Below are 23,541 nucleotides of genomic sequence, written 5' to 3'. Positions count from 1 at the left end.
AAGTGGAGAGGAAGGGAAGAGACAACATGTTGGAGTGGAGGAGGAAAGGACATAAGGGAAGAGACAACATGTTGGAGTGGAGGAGGAAAGGACATAAGGGAAGAGACAACATGTTGGAGTGGAGGAGGAAAGGACATAAGGGAAGAGACAACATGTTGGAGTGGAGGAGGAAAGGACATAAGGGAAGAGACAACATGTTGGAGTGGAGGAGGAAAGGACATAAGGGAAGAGACAACATGTTGGAGTGGAGGAGGAAAGGACATAAGGGAAGAGACAACATGTTGGAGTGGAGGAGGAAAGGACATAAGGGAAGAGACAACATGTTGGAGTGGAGGAGGAAAGGACATAAGGGAAGAGACAACATGTTGGAGTGGAGGAGGAAAGGACATAAGGGAAGAGACAACATGTTGGCGTGGAAGAGGAAAGGACATAAGGGAAGAGACAACATGTTGGCGTGGAAGAGGAAAGGATGCTGTAAAAAAAGGACTGAAGAAACGACACAGGAAGAGAAGTAGAAATGGGAGAAGAAGTAGAAATGGGAGAAGAAGTAGAAATGGGAGAAGAAGTAGAAATGGGAGAAGAAGTAGAAATGGGAGAAGAAGTAGAAATGGGAGAAGAAGTAGAAATGGGAGAAGAAGTAGAAATGGGAGAAGAAGTAGAAATGGGAGAAGAAGTAGAAATGGGAGAAGAAGTAGAAATGGGAGAAGAAGTAGAAATGGGAGAAGAAGTAGAAATGGGAGAAGAAGTAGAAATGGGAGAAGAAGTAGAAATGGGAGAAGAAGTAGAAATGGGAGAAGAAGTAGAAATGGGAGAAGAAGTAGAAATGGGAGAAGAAGTAGAAATGGGAGAAGAAGTAGAAATGGGAGAAGAAGTAGAAATGGGAGAAGAAGTAGAAATGGGAGAAGAAGTAGAAATGGGAGAAGAAGTAGAAATGGGAGGAGGCAGCGAGTGAAAGGATAACAGGAGGGAAGCACATAAGGGAAAAGTAGACATGTTGGAGAAGTGAGATAGAGGGATGAATGGAAAAGGATGAGAACATAGCCAGGGAAGACAGGATGTCATTGCCTGAGGGGTTGGTAGAGTGTGGCCTTGGCAGTTAGCAGCATGGTCCTGGGGGGTAGTGCCAAAGAAACAGCTCAGTGTGAGGTTAGCACTGTGGATATGGGGATTCGAACCAGTATGCATGGATCACAACTACAGTAAGTGAGAAACGGCATCCCAAAGACCCCTATCTGGCAATCCATTCCACGCAAAGTCTGCCAGTACCAGCTCTGGAGGACCAGGGGCCACATGGGGAAAGAGAAAGAGGAGGAAAGACAGAAGAGGGACAGAGATGAGCAGGAACAACAAAAAGAGGGGCCAGGGAGTGAGAGGGCAGACAGAGAAAAGAGAGGTGAATAAAAAGATAGAGAAAGAGTAGGAGCGTGAGAGACTCATGAAATAACTCTCAGATACTGAAGGTTGAGTCACCGTCACACAGTAAACAACAAGTATATCAGACATGGAATGGTTTAGGTTGGCTCCAGATTGGGTTAAACAAATTGAGGGGCTGTCTTGAAGCATGAATCACTTTTTATGACACACGGGTACTGGGAACCTGGGGCAGACGCACGGGTACTGGGGCAGGCGCACGGGTACTGGGGCAGGCGCACGGGTACTGGGGCAGGCGCACGGGTACTGGGGCAGGCGCACGGGTACTGGGGCAGGCGCACGGGTACTGGGGCAGGCGCACGGGTACTGGGGCAGGCGCACGGGTACTGGGGCAGGCGCACGGGTACTGGGGCAGGCGCACGGGTACTGGGGCAGGCGCACGGCTACTGGGAGCCTGGGGCAGGCGCACGGGTACTGGGAACCTGGGGCAGGCGCACGGGTACTGGGAACCTGGGGCAGGCGCACGGGTACTGGGAACCTGGGGCAGGCGCACGGGTACTGGGAACCTGGGGCAGGCGCACGGGTACTGGGAACCTGGGGCAGGCGCACGGGTACTGGGAACCTGGGGCAGGCGCACGGGTACTGGGAACCTGGGGCAGGCGCACGGGTACTGGGAACCTGGGGCAGGCGCGGGTACTGGGAACCTGGGGCAGGCGCACGGGTACTGGGAACCTGGGGCAGGCGCACGGGTACTGGGAACCTGGGGCAGGCGCACGGGTACTGGGAACCTGGGGCAGGCGCACGGGTACTGGGAACCTGGGGCAGGCGCACGGGTACTGGGAACCTGGGGCAGGCGCACGGGTACTGGGAACCTGGGGCAGGCGCACGGGTACTGGGAACCTGGGGCAGGCGCACGGGTACTGGGAACCTGGGGCAGGCGCACGGGTACTGGGGCAGGCGCACGGGTACTGGGGCAGACGCACGGGTACTGGGGCAGACGCACGGGTACTGGGAACCTGGGGCAGGCGCACGGGTACTGGGAACCTGGGGCAGACGCACGGGTACTGGGAACCTGGGGCAGGCGCACGGGTACTGGGAACCTGGGGCAGGCGCACGGGTACTGGGAACCTGGGGCAGGCGCACGGGTACTGGGAACCTGGGGCAGGCGCACGGGTACTGGGAACCTGGGGCAGGCGCACGGGTACTGGGAACCTGGGGCAGGCGCACGGGTACTGGGGCACTGGGAACCTGGGGCAGGTGCACGGGTACTGGGGTACTGGGGCAGACGCACGGGTACTGGGGCAGACGCACGGGTACTGGGGCAGACGCACGGGTACTGGGGCAGACGCACGGGTACTGGGGCAGACGCACGGGTACTGGGGCAGACGCACGGGTACTGGGAACCTGGGGTACTGGGAACCTGGGGCAGCACGGGTACTGGGAACCTGGGGCAGACGCACGGGTACTGGGAACCTGGGGCAGACGCACGGGTACTGGGAACCTGGGGCAGACGCACGGGTACTGGGAACCTGGGGCAGACGCACGGGTACTGGGAACCTGGGGCAGACGCACGGGTACTGGGAACCTGGGGCAGACGCACGGGTACTGGGAACCTGGGGCAGACGCACGGGTACTGGGAACCTGGGGCAGACGCACGGGTACTGGGAAACTGGGGCAGGCGCACGGGTACTGGGAACCTGGGGCAGGCGCACGGGTACTGGGGCAGAACGGGTACTGGGGCAGACGCACGGGTACTGGGGCAGACGCACGGGTACTGGGAACCTGGGGCAGGCGCACGGGTACTGGGAACCTGGGGCAGACGCACGGGTGGGAACCTGGGGCAGACGCACGGGTACTGGGAACCTGGGGCAGACGCACGGGTACTGGGAACCTGGGGCAGACGCACGGGTACTGGGAACCTGGGGCAGACGCACGGGTACTGGGAACCTGGGGCAGCACGGGTACTGGGAACCTGGGGCAGACGCACGGGTACTGGGAACCTGGGGCAGACGCACGGGTACTGGGAACCTGGGGCAGACGCACGGGTACTGGGAACCTGGGGCAGACGCACGGGTACTGGGAACCTGGGGCAGACGCACGGGTACTGGGAACCTGGGGCAGACGCACGGGTACTGGGAACCTGGGGCAGACGCACGGGTACTGGGAACCTGGGGCAGACGCACGGGTACTGGGAACCTGGGGCAGACACAGACGCATACTCCAATAGACACTAAGAAAGTTGTAAAAACAAGACAACATCTCAAACATTCACATATTCTGAGTAATCATGAGTAATCAGTCTACTCCTAGAATAAAAAGGCCCTTTTAAGGGACTCTATTCAACAAGCAGGAATTAAACATTTACAGCAAAGTGTGTAGTGTACCTTCCAATTAGCTAGCTCATGAAACTCAATGATCTTTATGAAGCCGCCCATCAGGATCCCTGGAAGAGAAAGACAACCATAAGATATCATTAAGAGTTCACCAACACATAAAAAAAACACTCATTTCCATGACAGTTTTAAAGGTCTCACATTATCAAAGCTAAGAAAAGGCCACATCTCCTTGAAATGGAAATACCAACTCCTAAAGACCATCAGTGTGTGGATGTTAATACCAAGTAGGGAATTAATGTATTATCTTTAAAAGAATAAGAAAGCTATTGTCTAATAACGTTTCTTTGTGGAAGTCCCCTTGGGCACAGGGGAAAGGGGTTAGTTTGTTTGTGTGGTGTGTGTGCGACAGGCATTATAAACGGGTGGTTCGATCCCTGAATGCTGACTGGCTGACAGCCGTGGTATATCAGAATGCATACCACAGGTATGACAACATTTATTTTTACTGCTCTAATTACGTTGGTAACCAGTTTATAATAGCGATAAGGCACCTCAGAGTTTGTGGTATATGGCCAATATACCACAGCTAAGGGCTGAATCCAGGCACGCCGCATTGTGCATAAGAACAGCCCATAGCCGTGGTATATTGGGCATATAGCAAACCCCCCACAGGCCTTATTGCTTAATTATACAACACTATTTCCTCTCCAGAAAAACTTCAATCTGGGAAATGACCTCACAGTTGACTATCTTCTCCATCTAGATATGTTCTCTGTGTAATATCTTACACAATCATCTATTCTACCTTGTCAACCTGCAAGGCTATTTCTGTTTCAGATGCCGTGCCCTTGCAAAGATCTAAAATGGAGATATCTGACATACAGCCCAACCCAATTGGGGTTGGGAGACAGAAATAATGGTGTAATAATTGAGTAAAACCAAATTGTAAGACAAGAAAAGATTTAGGTCCAATGAGTGCTCAAACCGTATGAACCTAAAGTAGTACGACAGATTGCACATCACACGTGGTACTTACCTAAGGACACAACAGCCACACTCTCCGGCAGAAAATGTAGTTTGAACTTAATAAGCAGGTGCACCAATATGATGCAGATACCTGAGAAAACCGATACAATGGGACAGTGTCAATGTGGGAATGAAACATAGTTAAGATCACACGTTACAAATGTACAAAATACAGTATGAGAGCATCCAAACTATTTGACTTCAAGAAAACCAAAAATGCTGAGGAATGCATTTAAGTTATTATAGCTTAATTTCACTATTTTATTTCAAATGGAACCAATCCATTTGTTTAGACCAACATAAACTAATCTGCAATAATCAACTTAGTCGAACATCCAAATAGTGTCCAACCACCGAAGTCCAGACTCCCAAGTCAGACTGTTCACAGCATCAAACGTCTAACCTCTTATCTCCCAAAGTGCTGGGAATCCACATACTGAATTGTGCTGATCAACATTGCTTCCATTTGTGTGTTGTGAAAACAAAAAGTTGAAAACCGTCAGGGTAGAACGCTTGCATCAATCTGTGGACCAAACACTTTGGTTTTCCTGTTTACTAATGAGCTAGACTAATGATTGTAGGTCTTGAGTCATTTCCTGAAAGCTGTAGTGTAGCCAATAGACTAACGAGTATTTAGGAATAAGGAAGCACTCAATCCATTTAAACCCCTCACTTAAAGATTGACTTTCACCAAAGATGAATTGGCAGCTCAAGGAAGTGTAAAGCATTGTGTAGGCTTTCCTGACAGAGCCTCATATACAATACAATTGTTTTGCAGATGCAACGTGAGAGTATTTGGTTTTGTTGAATTAATTATATGGATATTTTTTTATTGTGCTCGGCCGACATTGCAACTAAACCTTTATGTACTTGTGACCCACTGAGTTAACACAACAAATATGCTATATCTAGTCTAGGATCCAGTCCTAAGCCTTGACAAAATGATTCAGCCACAACCTCTGACTGACCCACCATTTGGGAAACACTGGTCGTCTGATTTATCTTTGAACTCTGGAGGCTGCACAAATCGATACTTAATGCAGAGGACTGGAATTCCTAAGAGGCAGAACATGTAGGCTTATGTCCTCTTTAGATTGTCTGAAGTGCTGCCACATCATTCCCCATCATCCATTCCTTGCTTCCGCCAAAACACTACCAATGGGTGATTCGAATGAAACTAGAACAAAAAGACCATGATTTCATGGATTGTCAAAATTTAATCCATACAGCATTATGCTCCCACTTCAATTAATTACTTCTAAATTATGCTTTAAGATAAAAATGTCAAACATATGTCAACAATCCTTCCTCCAAAGGCCAATCTATGGATTAAGTGTAGTGAAGGGATCCCCCCTAATCGGAGGGAGTGGTAGTGTTTTAGTGTTGCAATGATGGGGTATGGATAGAGCCATGAACATGGAATATAGGCTATATAATTTAGTACTTTCTTCTCTATTTTTTTTTTTTTTTTAAGATTCAAAATCCATAGGCGCTTTAATAAAAATAATAAAAATATGCAGAAGACTGACGGACAGACACTACTGACCGATGACCAGTAGGCTGAAGAATATGGTCATCCCACTAGACTGTTCCTCCTCCTGGGCCTTGACCCCAGCACCTGGCAGGATGGGCTTCGGGGTTGGCTTAGGGGTTGCCTTGACACCCACAGTGGTAGCGTGGAGGGTGTCATTACTAGAGTTATCTGTGTCATTTAACAGGCTGGAACAAGGAGACAGAATAAGAGTTATCATTTTGAGACATGTGGGTAAATAGGCTATCAAATGTCATCCTATGGCTAAAACAGAAGTGCACCTGGCTCTGGTCAGGCATAGTGCAGCCTGCTCTATGCATGTGTACATGGGTGTCTTTGAGAGTCATTTGTCAATGTGTGTTTTTATCCTGTGTGATAAGAATGTGTCTCAATGTAAAGGAATATCGTTACTGACATTACATTTTAGGTAACCTCATCCCCAGGCTTGAGGAGGAAGCAAACAAGACTACATTTTAGCTAGGCTACCAAGAGTATGCAATGGGTCACCTTGGCCTACCAAACATGACCGTAGCCGAATAAACTCCGCTGTGAAGGAAGTGTCTGATGAACTCTAACTTCATCACCATGGAGTGGAGTTTAGTCAGCTACCCCTATCCTTGCTCTACACAAGTCATCCACGAATAACGACAGCTGTTTCACCAGTTGCAGTCAAGGGCAACGCATTAAAAAGCTATAATCACACCTGGTTGATTGCTCTGCGTGGCCGTCTTGTTGAGGGTTGGCAGCGGCTATATTTCCTTCGTTTCTCGAGGATTTTTTGTTGTCATCCGGAATAATTGTATGATCCTGTTCCAATCCAACATCGTCTCTGTCGTGCAAATCTAACAACGATTTTTGTCTCTCAACTCGTTCTGTCGTGAACAAATTTGGCCACGTCAACACAAGACAAATAACAAGATGATACGCGGAGCCTTTCATTCTTCAAATAATGCTTTTAAAACAGCAAAGCGATGGTTTTAAGAGAAAATACTTGCACATCCATTTCTGTTTCATCGCATGTTGGCCACATCACAACTCTGCTTCCTGTTTGAACTAGCAGGGAGTTGTAGTTTTTACGTGCCACCAGGAAGGTCTTCAAATTGACTAGATCATTTTATGTGCTGATTTATGGATATAAAATATAAACTCGCCAAAAATAGTAATATCAACAACCACACTGTACTATCTTCACATCGACTTGAATATTTAGAGTGGTTTATGGGCTTTGCCTTCAAGTAATTTCCTATAATTTCCCTCGAATCCCGGAGCTGACACGGTAAACAATCTGTCGTTCTGCCCCTGAACAAGGCAGTTAACCCACTGTTCCTAGGCCATCATTGGAAATTAGAATTTGTTCTAAACGGACTTGCCTAGTTAAATAAAGGTCAAATAAAATGTAAATAAATTGCAATAAGATATGACTTTTCACGGGATTTGTAGTTTCTGAAGAAAGAGCATTCCTGCATTATATAGCAACTGGACTGGAAAGAGTAGGCCTAGTCTATTTTACATGGAGAAAATTCGAGACTAGTGGCATTGGGGTGAATGTCAGATTCGAAACATCAATTCATTTTCAATAGTCAGTAAAATAACTATTGAAATGAACATGTTTGATAGGCCTACAAACAATGAAAGGCAATCTTCAGCCCAGCGTTCCACATTCAATGGGTCTTACAGTAAATTAAACCAGATGCTCACTGCTTCTTTGTACCAACAGGCCTGCCATTTAAATCAGGATGCTGTTATGCTGTTGGTTGCCAGTCAAATTACGGTAGCCAACATTTGAATGCCTGGTTTGTGCTGAGCCATGCCTAAGGCAGAAGTTATGAATGTAGGTGGTGACTGCCTGTGTGGCTTGGGGTGATCACGCACACACCAACACTACTCTTTTTCTCCCTTTACCATTTCCTCTTTGGCATTACCCAGGGCACATCTCTCACATAGTTCCCCATCCCCCGGCATTTCTCTCAAAATGATCTATTTAAAGCGTACTCTGAGGGATAGGCTGGTCTGACCTTGTGCTCAACATGTTCACATTGTCTACACGACACATGCCAAAATGCACATTTCTACAAACTTGCAAGCGGAAATATTCACTTCCATGCATTATCTACAGGACCATCACAGACCCATGCACACATTGGCACATAAACAGATACATAAATGTGCACAAACACATATGCTACATGCATGCACGCACACACACACACACACACACATGAACAACACACACAGTCACATGTTTTCTCTCTCTCACAGACACACACGCACACACATACACACACACAATAAATATATTAGGATTGAGTACCACAAGAGCACACCATGGCTTTATGTTTGTCTCACAGACAAACTGAATTGGTCCACTCACACAGACAGCATCGTGAAGAAGGCGCAACAGCGCCTCTTCAACCTCAGGAGGCTGAAGAAATCCGGCTTGTCACCAAAAGCACTCACAAACTTCTACAGATGCACAATCGAGAGCATCCTGGCGGGCTGTATCACCGCCTGGTACGGCAACTGCTCCGCCCACAACCGTAAGGCTCTCCAAAGGGTAGTGAGGTCTGCACAACGCATCACCGGGGGCAAACTACCTGCCCTCCAGGACACCTACACCACCCGATGTTACAGGAAGGCCATAAAGATCATCAAGGACAACAACCACCCGAGCCACTGCCTGTTCACCCCGCTATCATCCAGAAGGCGAGGTCAATACAGGTACATCAAAGCTGGGACCGAGAGACTGAAAAACAGCTTCTATCTCAAGGCCATCAGACTGTTAAACAGCCACCACTAACATTGAGTGGCTGCTGCCAACACACTGACACTGACACTGACTCAACTCCAGCCACTTTAATAATGGGAATTGATGGGAAATTATGTAAATATATCACTAGCCACTTTAAACAATGCTACCTTATATAATGTTACATACCCTACATTATTCATCTCATATGCATACGTATATACTGTACTCTATATCATCGACTGCATCCTTATGTAATACATGTATCACTAGCCACTTTAACTATGCCACTTTGTTTACATACTCATCTCATATGTATATACTGTACTCGATACCATCTACTGTATCTTGCCTATGCTGCTCTGTACCATCACTCATTTATATATCCTTATGTACATATTCTTTATCCCCTTACACTGTGTATAAGACAGTAGTTTTGGAATTGTTAGTTAGATTACTTGTTGGTTATTACTGCATTGTCGGAACTAGAAGCACAAGCATTTCGCTACACTCGCATTAACATCTGCTAACCATGTGTATGTGACAAATAAAATTTGATTTGATTTTTTATTTTATATCTTATAGAAAATGTATTGCGTAATGAAACATATTGGGGAATAAAGATACAATATAAAACCTAATAAAGTATACATTTTGCATCCATCCTGGCAATATTGTTAATATTTTGTTATTTCATTTTGGTCTAGGGCTATAATGGCTCCTCCACCTTGGCATAAAATAAGTGGAGTAACGTACTTAAGTAAAAATACTTTGAAGTACTACTTAAAGGGCAACTCCGCCACATGTTAATTATCTCCAACACCAAACCAGTGTCTACATACAGTGCTTTCGGAAAGTATTCAGACCCATTCACTTTTTCCACATTTTGTTAAGTTACAGGCTTTTTCTAAAATGGATTAAATGAAAACAAATTCTCTGCAATCTGCACATAATACCACATAATGACGAAGAGAAAACAGGTTTTTAGAAATGTTTGCAAAACAATTCAGACCCTTTGGTATGGGACTCGAAATTGCACTCAGGTGCATCATGTTGCCAATGATCATCCTTGAGTTGTTTCTACAACTTGATTGGAATCCACCTGTGGTAAATTCAATTGATTGGACATGATTTGGAAAGCCACACAGCTATCTACAGTTGAAGTCAGAAGTTTATATACACCTTAGCCAAATACATTTAAACTCAGTTTTTCACAAATCCTGACATTTTATCCTCGTAAAAATCCCCTGTCTTAGGTCAGTTAGGATCACCACTTTATTTTAAGAATGTGAAAAGTCATAATAATAGTAGAGAGAATGATTTAATTCAGCATTTATTTATTTCATCACATTCAAAGTGGGTCAGAAGTTGACATACACTCAATTAGTATTTGGGAGCATCATCTTTAAATTGTTTAACTTGGGTCAAACATTTCGGGTAGCCTTCCACAAGCGTCCCACAATAAGTTCCTTACAGAGCTGCCGTAACTGAGTCAGGTTTGTAGGCCTCCTTGCTCGCACATGCTTTTTCAGTTCTGCCCACACATTTTCTATAGGATGGAGGTCAGGGCTTTGTGATGGCCACTTCAATACCTTGACTTTATTGTCCTTAAGCCATTTTGCCATAACTTTGGAAGTATGCTTGGGGTCATTGTCCATTTGGAAGACCCATTTAAAACCAAGCTTTAACTTTGATGTCTTGAGATGTTGCTTCAATATATCCACATAATTTTCCTTTACTCATGATGCCATTTAGTTTGTGAAGTGCACCAGTCCCTCCTGCAGCAAAGCACCCCCACAACATAATGCTGCCACACCCGTGCTTCACGGTTGGGATGGTGTTCTTTGGCTTGCAAGCCTCCCCCTTTTTCCTCCAAACATAATGATGGTCATTATGGCCAAACTGTTGTATTTTTGTTTCATCAGACCAGAGGATATTTCTCCAAAAAGTACGACCTTTGTCCACATGTGCAGTTGCAGTCCATAGTCTGGCTTTTTTATGTCGGTTTTGGAGCAAATCAAATCAAATTTATTTATATAGCCCTTCGTACATCAGCTGATATCTCAAAGTGCTGTACAGAAACCCAGCCTAAAACCCCAAACAGCAAGCAATGCAGGTGTAGAAGCACGGTGGCTAGGAAAAACTCCCTAGAAAGGCCAAAACCTAGGAAGAAACCTAGAGAGGAACCAGGCTATGTGGGGTGGCCAGTCCTCTTCTGGCTGTGCCGGGTGGAGATTATAACAGAACATGGCCAAGATGTTCAAATGTTCATAAATGACCAGCATGGTCGAATAATAATAAGGCAGAACAGTTGAAACTGGAGCAGCACAGTCAGGTGGAAGTTGAAACTGGAGCAGCAGCATGGCCAGGTGGACTGGGGACAGCAAGGAGTCATCATGTCAGGTAGTCCTGGGGCATGGTCCTAGGGCTCAGGTCAGTTGAAACTGGAACAGCAGCATGGCCAGGTGGACTGGGGACAGCAAGGAGTCATCATGTCAGGTAGTCCTGGGGCATGGTCCTAGGGCTCAGGTCCTCCGAGAGAGAGAAAGAAAGAGAGAAGGAGAGAATTAGAGAACGCACACAGGACACCGAATAGGACAGGAGAAGTACTCCAGATATAACAAACTGACCCCAGCCCCCCGACACATAAACTACTGCAGCATAAATACTGGAGGCAGTGGCTTCTTCCTTGCTGAGCGGCCTTTCAGGTTATGTCGATATAGGACTCTTTACTGTGGATATAGATACTTTTGTACCTGTTTCATCCAGTATCCAAACAAGGTCCTTTGCTGTTGTTCTGGGATTGATTTGCACTTTTTGCACCAAAGTTCATCTCTAGGAGACAGTGCGCGTCTCCTTCCTGATCTGTATGATGGCTGCGTGGTCCCATGGTGTTTATACTTGCGTACTACTGTTTGTACAGATGAACGTGGTACCTTCAAGCATTTGGACATTTCTCCCAAGGATGAACCAGACTTGTGGAGCTCTACAATTTTTTTCCTGAGGTCTTGGCTGATTTCTTTTGATTTCCCCATGATGTCAAGCAAAGAGGCACTGAGTTTGAAGGTAGGCCTTGAAATACATCCACAGGTACACCTCCAATTGACTCAAATTATGTCAATTAGCCTATCAAAAGCTTCTTAAGCCATGGCATCATTTTCTGTAATTTCCCAAGCTGTTTAAAGTCACAGTCAATTTAGCGTATGTAAACTTCTGACCCACTGGAATTGTGATACAGTGGATTATAAGTGAAATAATCTGTCTGTAAATAATTGTTGGGAAAATGACTTGTGTCATGCACAAAGTAGATGTCCTAACCAACTTGCCAAAACTATAGTTTGTTAACAAGAAATTTGTGGAGTAGTTGAAAAACGAGTTTTAATGACTCCAACCCAAGTGTATGTAAACTTCCGACTTCAACTGCATATAAGGTCCCACAGTTGACAGTGCATGTCAGAGCAAAAACCAAGCCATGAGGTCGAAGGAATTGTCTGTAGAGCTCCGAGACAGGATTGTGTCGAGGCACAGATCTGGGGAAGGGTACCAAAAAAAGTTCTGCATCATTGAAGTTCCCCAAGAACAAAGTGGACTCCATCAGTCTTAAATGGAAGAAGTTTGGAACCACCAAGACTCTTCCTAGAGCTGGCCACCCGGCCAAACTGAGCAATTGGGGGAGAAGGGCCTTGGTTAGAGAGGTGACTAAGAACCCAATGCTCACTCTGACAGAGCTATAGAGTTCCTCTGTGGAGATGGGAGAACCTTCCAGAAATACAACCATCTCTGCAGCACTCCAACAATCGGACGGAAGCAACTCCTCAGTAAAAACCTCATGACAGCCCGCTTGGAGTTTGCCAAAGGCACCAAAAGACTCCCAGACCATGAGAAACAAGATTCTCTGGTCTGATGAAACTAAGATGGAACTCTTTGGCCTGAATGCCAAGCGTCACGTCTGGAGGAAACCTGGCACCATCCCTACGGTGAAGCATGGTGGTGGCAGCATCATGCTGTGGGGTTGTTGTCCAGCGGCAGGGACTCTGAGACTAGTCAGGATCGAGGCAAAGATGAACGGAACAAAGTACAGAGAGACCCTTAATGAAAACCTCCTCCAGAGCACTCAGGATCTCAGACTGGGGTGATGGTTCACCTTCCGACAGGACAACGACACTAAACACACAGCCAAGACAACGCAGGAGTTGCTTTGATATAAGTCTCTGAATGTCGTTGAATGGCCCAGCCAGAGCCCGGACTTTAACCCGATCGAACATCTCTGGAGAGAAAATAGCTGTGCAGCCACTCTCCCCATCCAACCTGACAGAGCTTGAGTTGATATGAAGAGAAGAATGGGAGAAACTCTCCAAATACATGTGTGCCAAGCTTGTAGCGTCATACCCTAGAAGACTTGTGGCTGTAATCGCTGTCAAAGGTTCTTCAACAAAGTATTAAGTAAACTGTATATGTTATATATCAGTTTTTATATATATATATAAACGGATATATATATATATATATATATATATATATATTAGCTAAAATTCAAAAAAACTGTTTTTGCTTTGTCATTATGGGGTAGATTGATGAGGGAAAAGCTATTTAATCAATTCTAGAATAAGGCTGTAAACTAACAAAATGTGAAAAAATTCAAGGGGTCTGAATACTTTCCAAAGGCAACGTATTCCAGTGTGTTTCTATGATCTGTGGTTAAAATTATAAGGCCTAAAAAATCCTCAGTGATTTCTACAACTTTTAATGAGTTTCTAGCCATAGGATATTTTCTTGCTCCCCATGTCAACGCAAATCTCAGTGTTTAAAAATCACTGTTTTTAAAATCTTTTTGATGATGTCATCAGATAACTTTTTAACTCTACATTTAAAAAAAAATGAAACGTAGAAACGCTCAGTTTTCACATATTTAGACAGTAGTTTGTTGTTGCAGATAATGAATATGAAGTTGAAAAGTGCCCTTTCATTTTTTTTCGGTATCTGTACTTCCTATTCATATTTTTTTTGCAAATTTGACTTTTACTCCACTACATTCCTAAAGAACATATGTACTTTTTACCCGCATACATTTTCCCTGACACCAAAAAGTATACGTTACATTTCGAATGCTCAGACAGGACAGAATGATGGTCCGATTCATGCGCCTATCAATATAACTCGTCATCCCTACTTCCTCTGATCAGGCGGAATCATTCATCACAAACAGTAGTGGTGCGTGGGTAAAATCACCAGGGAAGGCAAGCCAGGAAAAAAGACATATTACAACCTATGTGTTGGGATAATTGCGTTGTTTGCTCTATAACCTGTTAGTTCCTACTGTATGCCTTGACACCGTGATATATACGCCTAAAGCCGAGACAATAAGAAGTCAATGGCAGAATAAATTCAACCACACCTTTGTTTCATCACAAAACCGGAGACATATTTCCGGTTAAGTCCATAAAACATTTTACATGCGTAACAAACAGTTAAGATGACCTACAGCATGGTCAAGCAAGTTACTGTTTCCGACATTTTCGGGCTACTAAACAACTATTGACTTTGAACCATGGAGAGTTACCGCAAGTTGCAAAGAAAACAGGCGACGCCTCCACTATTCTAGCACCATTTCAACATAATTTAATCACCTATGCTTAGTCTAATACAGTGACATCTAAAATATACCAAAAACGATTTAGTCCAATTAATGTAAGCTAAATATGATGTCACAACTGAGCTAACTCAGTTTAGCTCAATGCTGATGAGCTATTATTTTATTTAAAAAAAATACATAAACAGAAGCCATTCAACAGTCATTTTCTATGAAGGTATCTTTACTTTTACTCAAGCATGACAATTGAGTACATTTTCCACCACTGCATAAAGTCAATCAGTATCAGTGACGTAGTGAAAGAGTTTGCACACACTCCCTATGGGGAAACGAGACGCCTCCTCATAAAGGCATGGCACATTTTTCTGTGGAAGGTAGACGCTAGTAGCTTTCCGTCCATAGTAGGCTACCACCGCCCGAGCGGCCGAGTTCCCCAGCGTCTGACTATAGGCTAATGATGTCCTTCCACTGAATACGACACCGACAGTTTTGACTGCATTGTCGCGATTAGCTGTTCCACATTGGGACTTCTTCTAAACTGAATCAAAGCTGGCTTCAGCTGTTTTACCTTTCGATTCTGTCTTCCTATTCGCTAGACTTCCTACTCGCCTGGCCACTCATCTTTCCCGCAGATCCTCTGCTGCAGTCGACAAATAAAACCGATTATTCGCGGATTGCGTTTACATCTGGACACGCTCGGGAGATTTGGGGCCTACTGTTAGCCTATCTCTATTGTAAAGAAGAAAACGTGTCTACGTGTTTTTGCGACTATATAATGCCGACACATCTGCGATTTCGGAGAAGGTCATTCCTTGGGCTTATATTCCTCTTCTCACTGTCCACTACCGCATTGTACTTCATCTATTCAGCGCCTGGTATCGGTAAGTCAGTCCCCATTGATCTGTAATACACTGAAATCACCCTTTATGTGATTATAATGAGATCCTCACGTCTGTGTGTTGAAGATCATGTACAGCTCACGCTGGCAACTAATGGGAGTGTTTCACAGGCTTGGAAAGCCGCGCGCCTCTCTGCTTAGGCTGCTTGGTAGTCTCCAGACAATTTTATGGCTCATGATTCCGGGACGCGACTGGATGCTAGCAATGCACCTGCGTGATGATGGCGAAGTCATTGTTGTTTTTCTGCCTCTGAGGATAATCAGAACGGCTTTAGGGTTCCTGCTCTTTTGCAGATGAGCAAAGTAGCATATTGGATCAATCTACTTCTATAATTGGGGATTTTATTATCCTCACTAACGTTGGAAACATAAGGTTCAGAGTGCAACATGCATGGTTGAATAGAATATAATTAATGGAATACTTTGTTATAGAGGATTGATTTTTAGTTTGGGTACCAGTCTGTTTAGCTTTCATTCCTTCCACTCCTGTCATTTGCCAAGTCTTTGGCAATGATTTGGCAAAAAACAGGAGTGGCGAGTGGAATGATAGCTGAACAGTCTGGTACCCAGGCTAGATTACAGTAACTGGGCTGCTCCCACTCCTACAGGACTTTACAGTAACTGGGCTACTCCCACGGGACTTTACAGTAACTGGGCTGCTCCCACTCCCACGGGACTTTACAGTAACTGGGCTGCTCCCACTCCTACAGGACTTTACAGTAACTGGGCTACTCCCACGGGACTTTACAGTAACTGGGCTACTCCCACGGGACTTTACAGTAGTGTAATTGGGTGGCTCCCACTCCTAGAGGACTGTACAGTAATGTAGCTGATCCCACTCCTAGAGGACTGTGCAGCAACGTAGCTGGGCTGCTCCCACTCCTAGAGGACTGTACAGTAATGTAGCTGCTCCCACTCCTAGAGGACTGTACAGTAATGTAGCTGCTCCCACTCCTAGAGGACTGTACAGTAATGTAGCTGCTCCCACTCCTAGAGGACTGTGCAGTAATGTAGCTGCTCCCACTCCTAGAGGACTGTGCAGTAACGTAGAGCTGCTCCCACACCTAGAGGACTGTGCAGTAACGTAGCTGGGCTTCTCCCACTCCTAGAGGACTGTGCAGTAATGTAGCTGGGATCTCACTCCTAGAGGACTGTACAGTAATGTAGATGCTCCCACTCCTAGAGGACTGTGCAGTAATGTAGCTGCTCTCACTCCTAGAGGACTGTGCAGTAATGTAGCTGCTCCCACTCCTAGAGGACTGTACAGTAATGTAGATGCTCCCACTCCTAGAGGACTGTGCAGTAATGTAGCTGCTCCCACTCCTAGAGGACTGTGCAGTAATGTAGCTGCTCCCACTCCTAGAGGACTGTGCAGTAATGTAGCTGCTCCCACTCCTAGAGGACTGTGCAGTAACGTAGCTGCTCCCACTCCTAGAGGACTGTGCAGTAACGTAGCTGCTCCCACACCTAGAGGACTGTGCAGTAACGTAGCTGGGCTTCTCCCACTCCTAGAGGACTGTGCAGTAATGTAGCTGATCTCACTCCTAGAGGACTGTACAGTAATGTAGATGCTCCCACTCCTAGAGGACTGTGCAGTAATGTAGCTGATCTCACTCCTAGAGGACTGTGCAGTAATGTAGATGCTCCCACTCCTAGAGGACTGTACAGTAATGTAGCTGATCTCACTCCTAGAGGACTGTACAGTAATGTAGCTGATCCCACTCCTAGAGGACTGTGCAGTAATGTAGCTGGGCTTCTCCCACTCCTAGAGGACTGTGCAGTAATGTAGCTGATCTCACTCCTAGAGGACTGTACAGTAATGTAGATGCTCCCACTCCTAGAGGACTGTGCAGTAATGTAGCTGCTCCCACTCCTAGAGGACTGTGCAGTAATGTAGCTGCTCCGACTCCTAGAGGACTGTGCAGTAACTGGGCTACTCCCACTCCTAGAGGACTGTGCAGTAATGTAGATGCTCCCACTCCTAGAGGACTGTGCAGTAATGTAGCTGCTCCCACTCCTAGAGGACTGTGCAGTAACTGGGCTACTCCCACAGGACTTTACAGTAGCGTAATTGGGTGGCTCCTACTCCTAGAGGACTGTACAGCAACGTAGCTGGGCTGCTCCCACTCCTAGAGGACTGTGCAGTAATGTAGCTGATCCCACTCCTAGAGGACTGTGCAGTAACGTAGCTGGGCTTCTCCCACTCCTAGAGGACTGTACAGTAATGTAGATGCTCCCACTCCTAGAGGACTGTGCAGTAATGTAGATGCTCCCACTCCTAGAGGACTGTGCAGTAATGTAGATGCTCCCACTCCTAGAGGACTGTACAGTAATTTAGATGCTCCCACTCCTAGAGGACTGTGCAGTAATGTAGATGCTCCCACTCCTAGAGGACTGTGCAGTAATGTAGATGCTCCCACTCCTAGAGGACTGTGCAGTAATGTAGCTGCTCCCACTCCTAGAGGACTGTGCAGTAATGTAGCTGCTCCCACTCCTAGAGGACTGTGCAGTAATGTAGCTGGTCCCACTCCTAGAGGACTGTGCAGTAATGTAGCTGCTCCCACTTCTAGAGGACTGTGCAGTAACATAGCTGGGCTGCTCCCACTCATAGAGGACTGTGCAGTAATGTAGATGCTCCCACTCCTAGAGGACTGTGCAGTAACGTAGCTGGGCTGCTCCCACTCCTAGAGGACTGTGCAGTAATGTAGCTGCTCCCACTCATAGAGGACTGTGCAGTAACGTAGCTGGGCTGCTCCTACTCCTAGAGGACTGTGCAGTAACGTAGCTGGGCTGCTCCCACTCATAGAGGACTGTGCAGTAACGTAGCTGGGCTGCTCCCACTTCTAGAGGACTGTGCAGTAACGTAGCTGGGCTCCTCCCACTTCTAGAGGACTGTGCAGTAACGTAGCTGGGCTGCTCCTACTCCTAGAGGGCCAGTTTATCAGCTGAGGTGTCCAGCTGTAGTCATGAGTTTCTTTGTGTGGCCCAAAGGTCAGCTGTTTTTATTACACCACACTGTACTGTATTATGACTCTTATCCTGTTGTGTGGGATGATTCTTGGCAATTTATTGCCAGTCTTATGCTGCCTGTGACAGTCACTGTGAGAGTCACTGTGAGAGTCTAGGACAGCAACCTGTTAATGCCACAACATGCAAGGCTACTGTTTAGAAAATATAGTTATTTCTTGATTAGACTCAATTAGTGGTGTGATTATTTAATGAATGAACAGAACAGTTTGACTTCCACAGCACAGCGAGTGAAGAGTGATACAGTGGTGGGAAAAGTACCCAATTGTCATACTTGAGTGAAAGTAAAGATGCCTTCATAGAAAATGACTCAACTGAAAGTCACGCAGTAAAATACTACTTGATTAAAAATATTTGATTTTAAATATATTCATGGATCAAAAGTAAATGTAATTGTGAAAATATACTTAAGTATCAAAAGTAAAAGTATACATTTCATATTACTTATATTAAGCAAACCAGATTACACAATTTTACTTTCTTTAAAAAAAAAAATGTACGGATAGCCAGGAGCATGCTCCAACACTCTGACATAATTTTCAAATGAAGCACGTGTTTAGTGAGTCCACCAGATCAGAGGCAGTAGGGATGTTCTCTGGATAAGTGTGTGAATTAGACCATTTCTTGTCCTGCTAAGCATTCAACATGTAACAAGTACTTTTGAGTGTCAGGGAAATGTGTGGAGTAAAAAGTACATCCTTTTCTTTAGGAATGTAGTGAAGTAAAAGTTCTCAAATATATACCCTAAAAATGACTTAAGTAGTACTTTCAAGTATTTTTACTGAAGTACTTTACACCACTGGATAGGTATATGACTGAGTAAGCTAATCACCAGGGTGGGTGTGTCTCAGTAAACTAGTAGGTACTACTGTGCTGAGAAGGATGAAGTTGCCCTTAGATTAAGGTCAGTTTTGTATTTGAGGAGGGTTGATCAAGCCCTTCACTTCAACTCTGAGCATATCGCACTCTAGCCTCATGCTGTTGAGAAGCTTGGACATGAATCAATGTGCAGCTTTACATTCCGCATTAAATCTGACACAAATGACATAACTGTTTCGAGTAACAATTCCTATGATAAAGAACAAGTTAGTAGTTATTTAGTTGAAGTGAGATAACCGATCACATGGTTCGTACTATCCAACCGGCAGAGGCGGGCCCAATCAGAGGCAGGGAAGAAGGGTTACTATAGGGCATATGTTTTGTACAGTAGGTCATGAACGGTTTCACGATTAGTCAAAGATGGCCTTGCTAAAACTAACAACGTGGTAATATATTCTGCTAAAACAAAAAATCTTCTTCCCCCTAGCACTACACAGCTGATTCAAATAATCAACTAATCATCAAGCTTTGATCATTTAAATCAGCTGTGTAGTGTTAGGGCAGAAACCAAAACGTGCACCCCTCTGGGTCCTGAGGATCTAGTTTAGGAAATGATTGGGTAGGGGTAAAGTAAGGATTTCAGACAGCACCATATTTCCCTCTGTCCTGGACTCCTTTAAATCATTCTTTCATTTGCTTATAATGCTTTATAAATGTATTATATAAGAGACCATAGTCAAAACATCACTTCTATTTCAACATACAGCCATCAACGTACAATGTAGTCTAAACTGTTCTGACTTGTCTCTTGATCAGAAGCTACAGTGCTCATGTGCTATTTATTCAATAAGCTCATATTCATTGAAGCCCGGATATTGTGCTTCAACCACTTCACTGTAGAACATCCTGCTTTTTTAATGCTGCTATACTGCTTCACTGGGACTAAAGGCACACATCTACATAATGCCGGCCTCCCCTTACTCATGGACAGACCTATCATACAAGTATAAAGCATTATAAGCATATGAAATAATGATTTATAGTCATATGAGCTATTATAAGGACGGAGTCCTAGTTCAGCAGGTGTATTTGTTGGTGAACATTTTGATGTCCAACACCTGCTCCAACCCATTGGATGTCCAGTTCCTCCCTTGTAACTCACATGTTGGAACTTTACAAATCATCAAAGGGTAAGCTGATCTCCCTAAGTCATCAGAATGGCTATTGACCCACCTGTGCTTTTTACCTATTCAAGCTGACTTAATCAATAATTGAATCAATGTTCGTATGGGGGAACACGTCAACTGATTGGAATTGGCTTTGCAGGTCATGGGTTTTTTACCCTGACTCTTGTCTACAATTTTTTAAATGTCAGCCAGTTTACTCTCTGAACAATTTACGGACGTTCTAAAACCATAATTTGGCTTCATTCATTTACCACCATTCTTTTTTTAAACTTCATTTATTGATGATCTCCATTTGTTAGTGCAAACAGTTTTCCATCCCTCTGTTGCCCTGCCTTTCCCTCTGTTACCCTGCCTTTCCCTCTGTTACCCTGCCTTTCCCTCTGTTACCCTGCCTTTCCCTCTGTTACCCTGCCTTTCCCTCTGGTACCCTGCCTTTCCCTCTGGTACCCTGCCTTTCCCTCTGGTACCCTGCCTTTCCCTCTGGTACCCTGCCTTTCCCTCTGGTACCCTGCCTTTCCCTCTGGTACCCTGCCTTTCCCTCTGGTACCCTGCCTTTCCCTCTGGTACCCTCTGTTGCTCTGCCTTTCCCTCTGTTGCTCTGCCTTTCCTCTGTTGCCCTGCCTTTTCCTCTGTTGCCCTGCCTTTTCCTCTGTTGCCCTGCCTTTTCCTCTGTTGCCCTGCCTTTTCCTCTGTTGCCCTGCCTTTCCTCTGTTGCCCTGTCTTTCCCTCCTTTCCCTCTGTTACCCTGCCTTTTCCTCTGTTGCCCTGCCTTTTCCTCTGTTGCCCTGCCTTTCCCTCTGTTGCCCTGCCTTTCCCTCTGTTGCCCTGCCTTTTCCGCCTTCCCTCTGTTGCCCTGCCTTTTCCTCTGTTGCCCTGCCTTTTCCTCCTTCCCTCTGTTGCCCTGCCTTTTCCTCTCTCTCTCTCTGGTTGTCCTGGGTGTTGATTGTAGTGTTTTAATGGCTGCATGACCCTGAATGTAAGATGGGTCCAGAAACAGAACTAGCAGCAGGCCATTATTAATGGATGGTAACTAGGAGCAGGACTGCTGCTACTAAAAGCTACAGTTTAGACCCCAACACTTGGGGCCTCACAGAGGGGTGATACAGGAGAAGAGGTCAGAGTACAGTAGTTCTGGGGGTGGGGAATATAATGGGGTGGAAAATGACTAGGAAAAGGAGGAATGACATGGGGTTAAGAGGAAGAATGATGGAGAGAGAGATGTTGGATACAGGGACATACTACATATAGCCTAACTCTCTCTCACTCACATGCACACACACATTTAAACAAAACACATATATTTCATTCATTTACACATTTATAATTGGTAGATTTTGTTATTTGTTTTAACAAACCTTTACTTTTTTTGTGGTGTGGTTTTCATATAATACCTTGGGCTTCCAACCACAACCTGCACACCATTTTTTGAAATGTGTTTTTATCTGTATTGTTCTCTCACTTTCTTTGGTGCAAATACATTAAACTTAAACTAATTAACATACAGGGGAGGAGGAGTTTATGAAGGAAACCGGGGAGGAGATGGAGGGGGAGGGTATACGTGGTAGATACACCCTCCCGTCTCTCCCCTCCCCTGTATCTACCACTTATCCCCTCCCCTGTATCTACCACTTATCCCCTCCCCTGTATCTACCACGTATCCCCTCCCCTGTATCTACCACGTATCCCCTCCCCTGTATCTACCACTTACACCCTCCCCTGTATCTACCACTTACACCCTCCCGTCTCTCCCCTCCCCTGTATCTACCACTTATAAGCGGTAGATATATGGGAGGGTGTAAGCGGTAGATATATGGGAGGGTGTAAGCGGTAGATATATGGGAGGGTATAAGCGGTAGATACAGGGGGGGGTGTAAGCGGTAGATACAGGGGGGAGGGTGTAAGCGGTAGATACAGGGGGGGTGTAAGCGGTAGATACAGGGGGAGGGTGTAAGCGGTAGATACTGGGGGAGGGTGTAAGCGGTAGATACAGGGGGGGGGGGTGTAAGCGGTAGATACAGGGGGGGTGGCGGTAGATACGGGGGGGTGTAAGCGGTAGATACAGGGGGGGGTGTAAGCGGTAGATACAGGGGGGGTGTAAGCGGTAGATACAGGGGGTGTAAGCGGTAGATACAGGGGGGGTGTAGCGGTAGATACAGGGGGTGTAAGCGGTAGATACAGGGGGTGTAAGCGGTAGATACAGGGGGTGTAGCGGTAGATACAGGGGGGTGTAAGCGGTAGATACAGGGGGTGTAAGCGGTAGATACAGGGGGGGTGTAAGCGGTAGATACAGGGGGTGTAAGCGGTAGATACAGGGGGTGTAAGCGGTAGATACAGGGGGTGTAAGCGGTAGATACAGGGGGGGTGTAAGCGGTAGATACAGGGGGGGTAAGCGGTAGATACAGGGGGTGTAAGCGGTAGATACAGGGGGGGTGTAAGCGGTAGATACAGGGGAGGGTGTAAGCGGTAGATACAGGGGGAGGGTGTAAGCGGTAGATACAGGGGGAGGGTGTAAGCGGTAGATACAGGGGGAGGGTGTAAGCGGTAGATACAGGGGGAGGGTGTAAGCGGTAGATACAGGGGGAGGGTGTAAGCGGTAGATACAGGGGGAGGGTGTAAGCGGTAGATACAGGGGGAGGGTGTAAGCGGTAGATACAGGGGGAGGGTGTAAGCGGTAGATACAGGGGGAGGGTGTAAGCGGTAGATACTGGGGGAGGGTGTAAGCGGTAGATACTGGGGGAGGGTGTAAGCGGTAGATACTGGGGGAGGGTGTAAGCGGTAGATACTGGGGGGGGGAGCGGTAGGTGTACACCCCAGTAAGCGGTAGATACAGGGAGGGGGGGTAGATACAGGGGGTGTAAGCGGTAGATACTGGGGGGGGTGTAAGCGGTAGATACTGGGGGAGGGTGTAAGCGGTAGATACTGGGGGAGGGTGAGCGGTAGATACTGGGGTGTAAGCGGTAGATACTGGGGTGTAAGCGGTAGATACAGGGGAGGGTGTAAGCGGTAGATA

The 23,541-nt window shown here is 46.0% G+C and overlaps 2 protein-coding genes across 2 annotated transcripts in view; one reads left to right on the top strand and one right to left on the bottom strand.

Moving 5' to 3' along the window:
- The window catches only part of slc9a8 (solute carrier family 9 member 8), a 31,588-nt gene extending 24,261 nt beyond the window's left edge, over positions 1–7,327 (bottom strand). The window contains exons 1-4 of the mRNA XM_024385147.2: positions 6,968–7,327; positions 6,280–6,452; positions 4,744–4,824; positions 3,756–3,814 (exon numbers count right to left, since the gene is read on the bottom strand). Coding sequence (XP_024240915.1) covers positions 3,756–3,814; positions 4,744–4,824; positions 6,280–6,452; positions 6,968–7,203 — 549 coding nt within the window. The 5' untranslated portion in view covers positions 7,204–7,327. The remainder of the gene's footprint in view (positions 1–3,755; positions 3,815–4,743; positions 4,825–6,279; positions 6,453–6,967) is intronic.
- A 7,599-nt stretch (positions 7,328–14,926) lies between these two features.
- b4galt5 (UDP-Gal:betaGlcNAc beta 1,4- galactosyltransferase, polypeptide 5) overlaps positions 14,927–23,541 on the top strand; it is a 53,263-nt gene continuing 44,648 nt past the window's right edge. Inside the window, exon 1 of the mRNA XM_024385146.2 lies at positions 14,927–15,481. Coding sequence (XP_024240914.1) covers positions 15,376–15,481 — 106 coding nt within the window. The 5' untranslated portion in view covers positions 14,927–15,375. The remainder of the gene's footprint in view (positions 15,482–23,541) is intronic.

The sequence above is a fragment of the Oncorhynchus tshawytscha genome, linkage group LG22 (genome assembly GCF_018296145.1).
Source record: "Oncorhynchus tshawytscha isolate Ot180627B linkage group LG22, Otsh_v2.0, whole genome shotgun sequence".
NCBI lineage: Eukaryota > Metazoa > Chordata > Actinopteri > Salmoniformes > Salmonidae > Oncorhynchus > Oncorhynchus tshawytscha.
The sequence above is the reverse complement of the archived record's forward strand: the minus strand, read 5'-3'. Positions and strand labels throughout refer to the sequence as shown.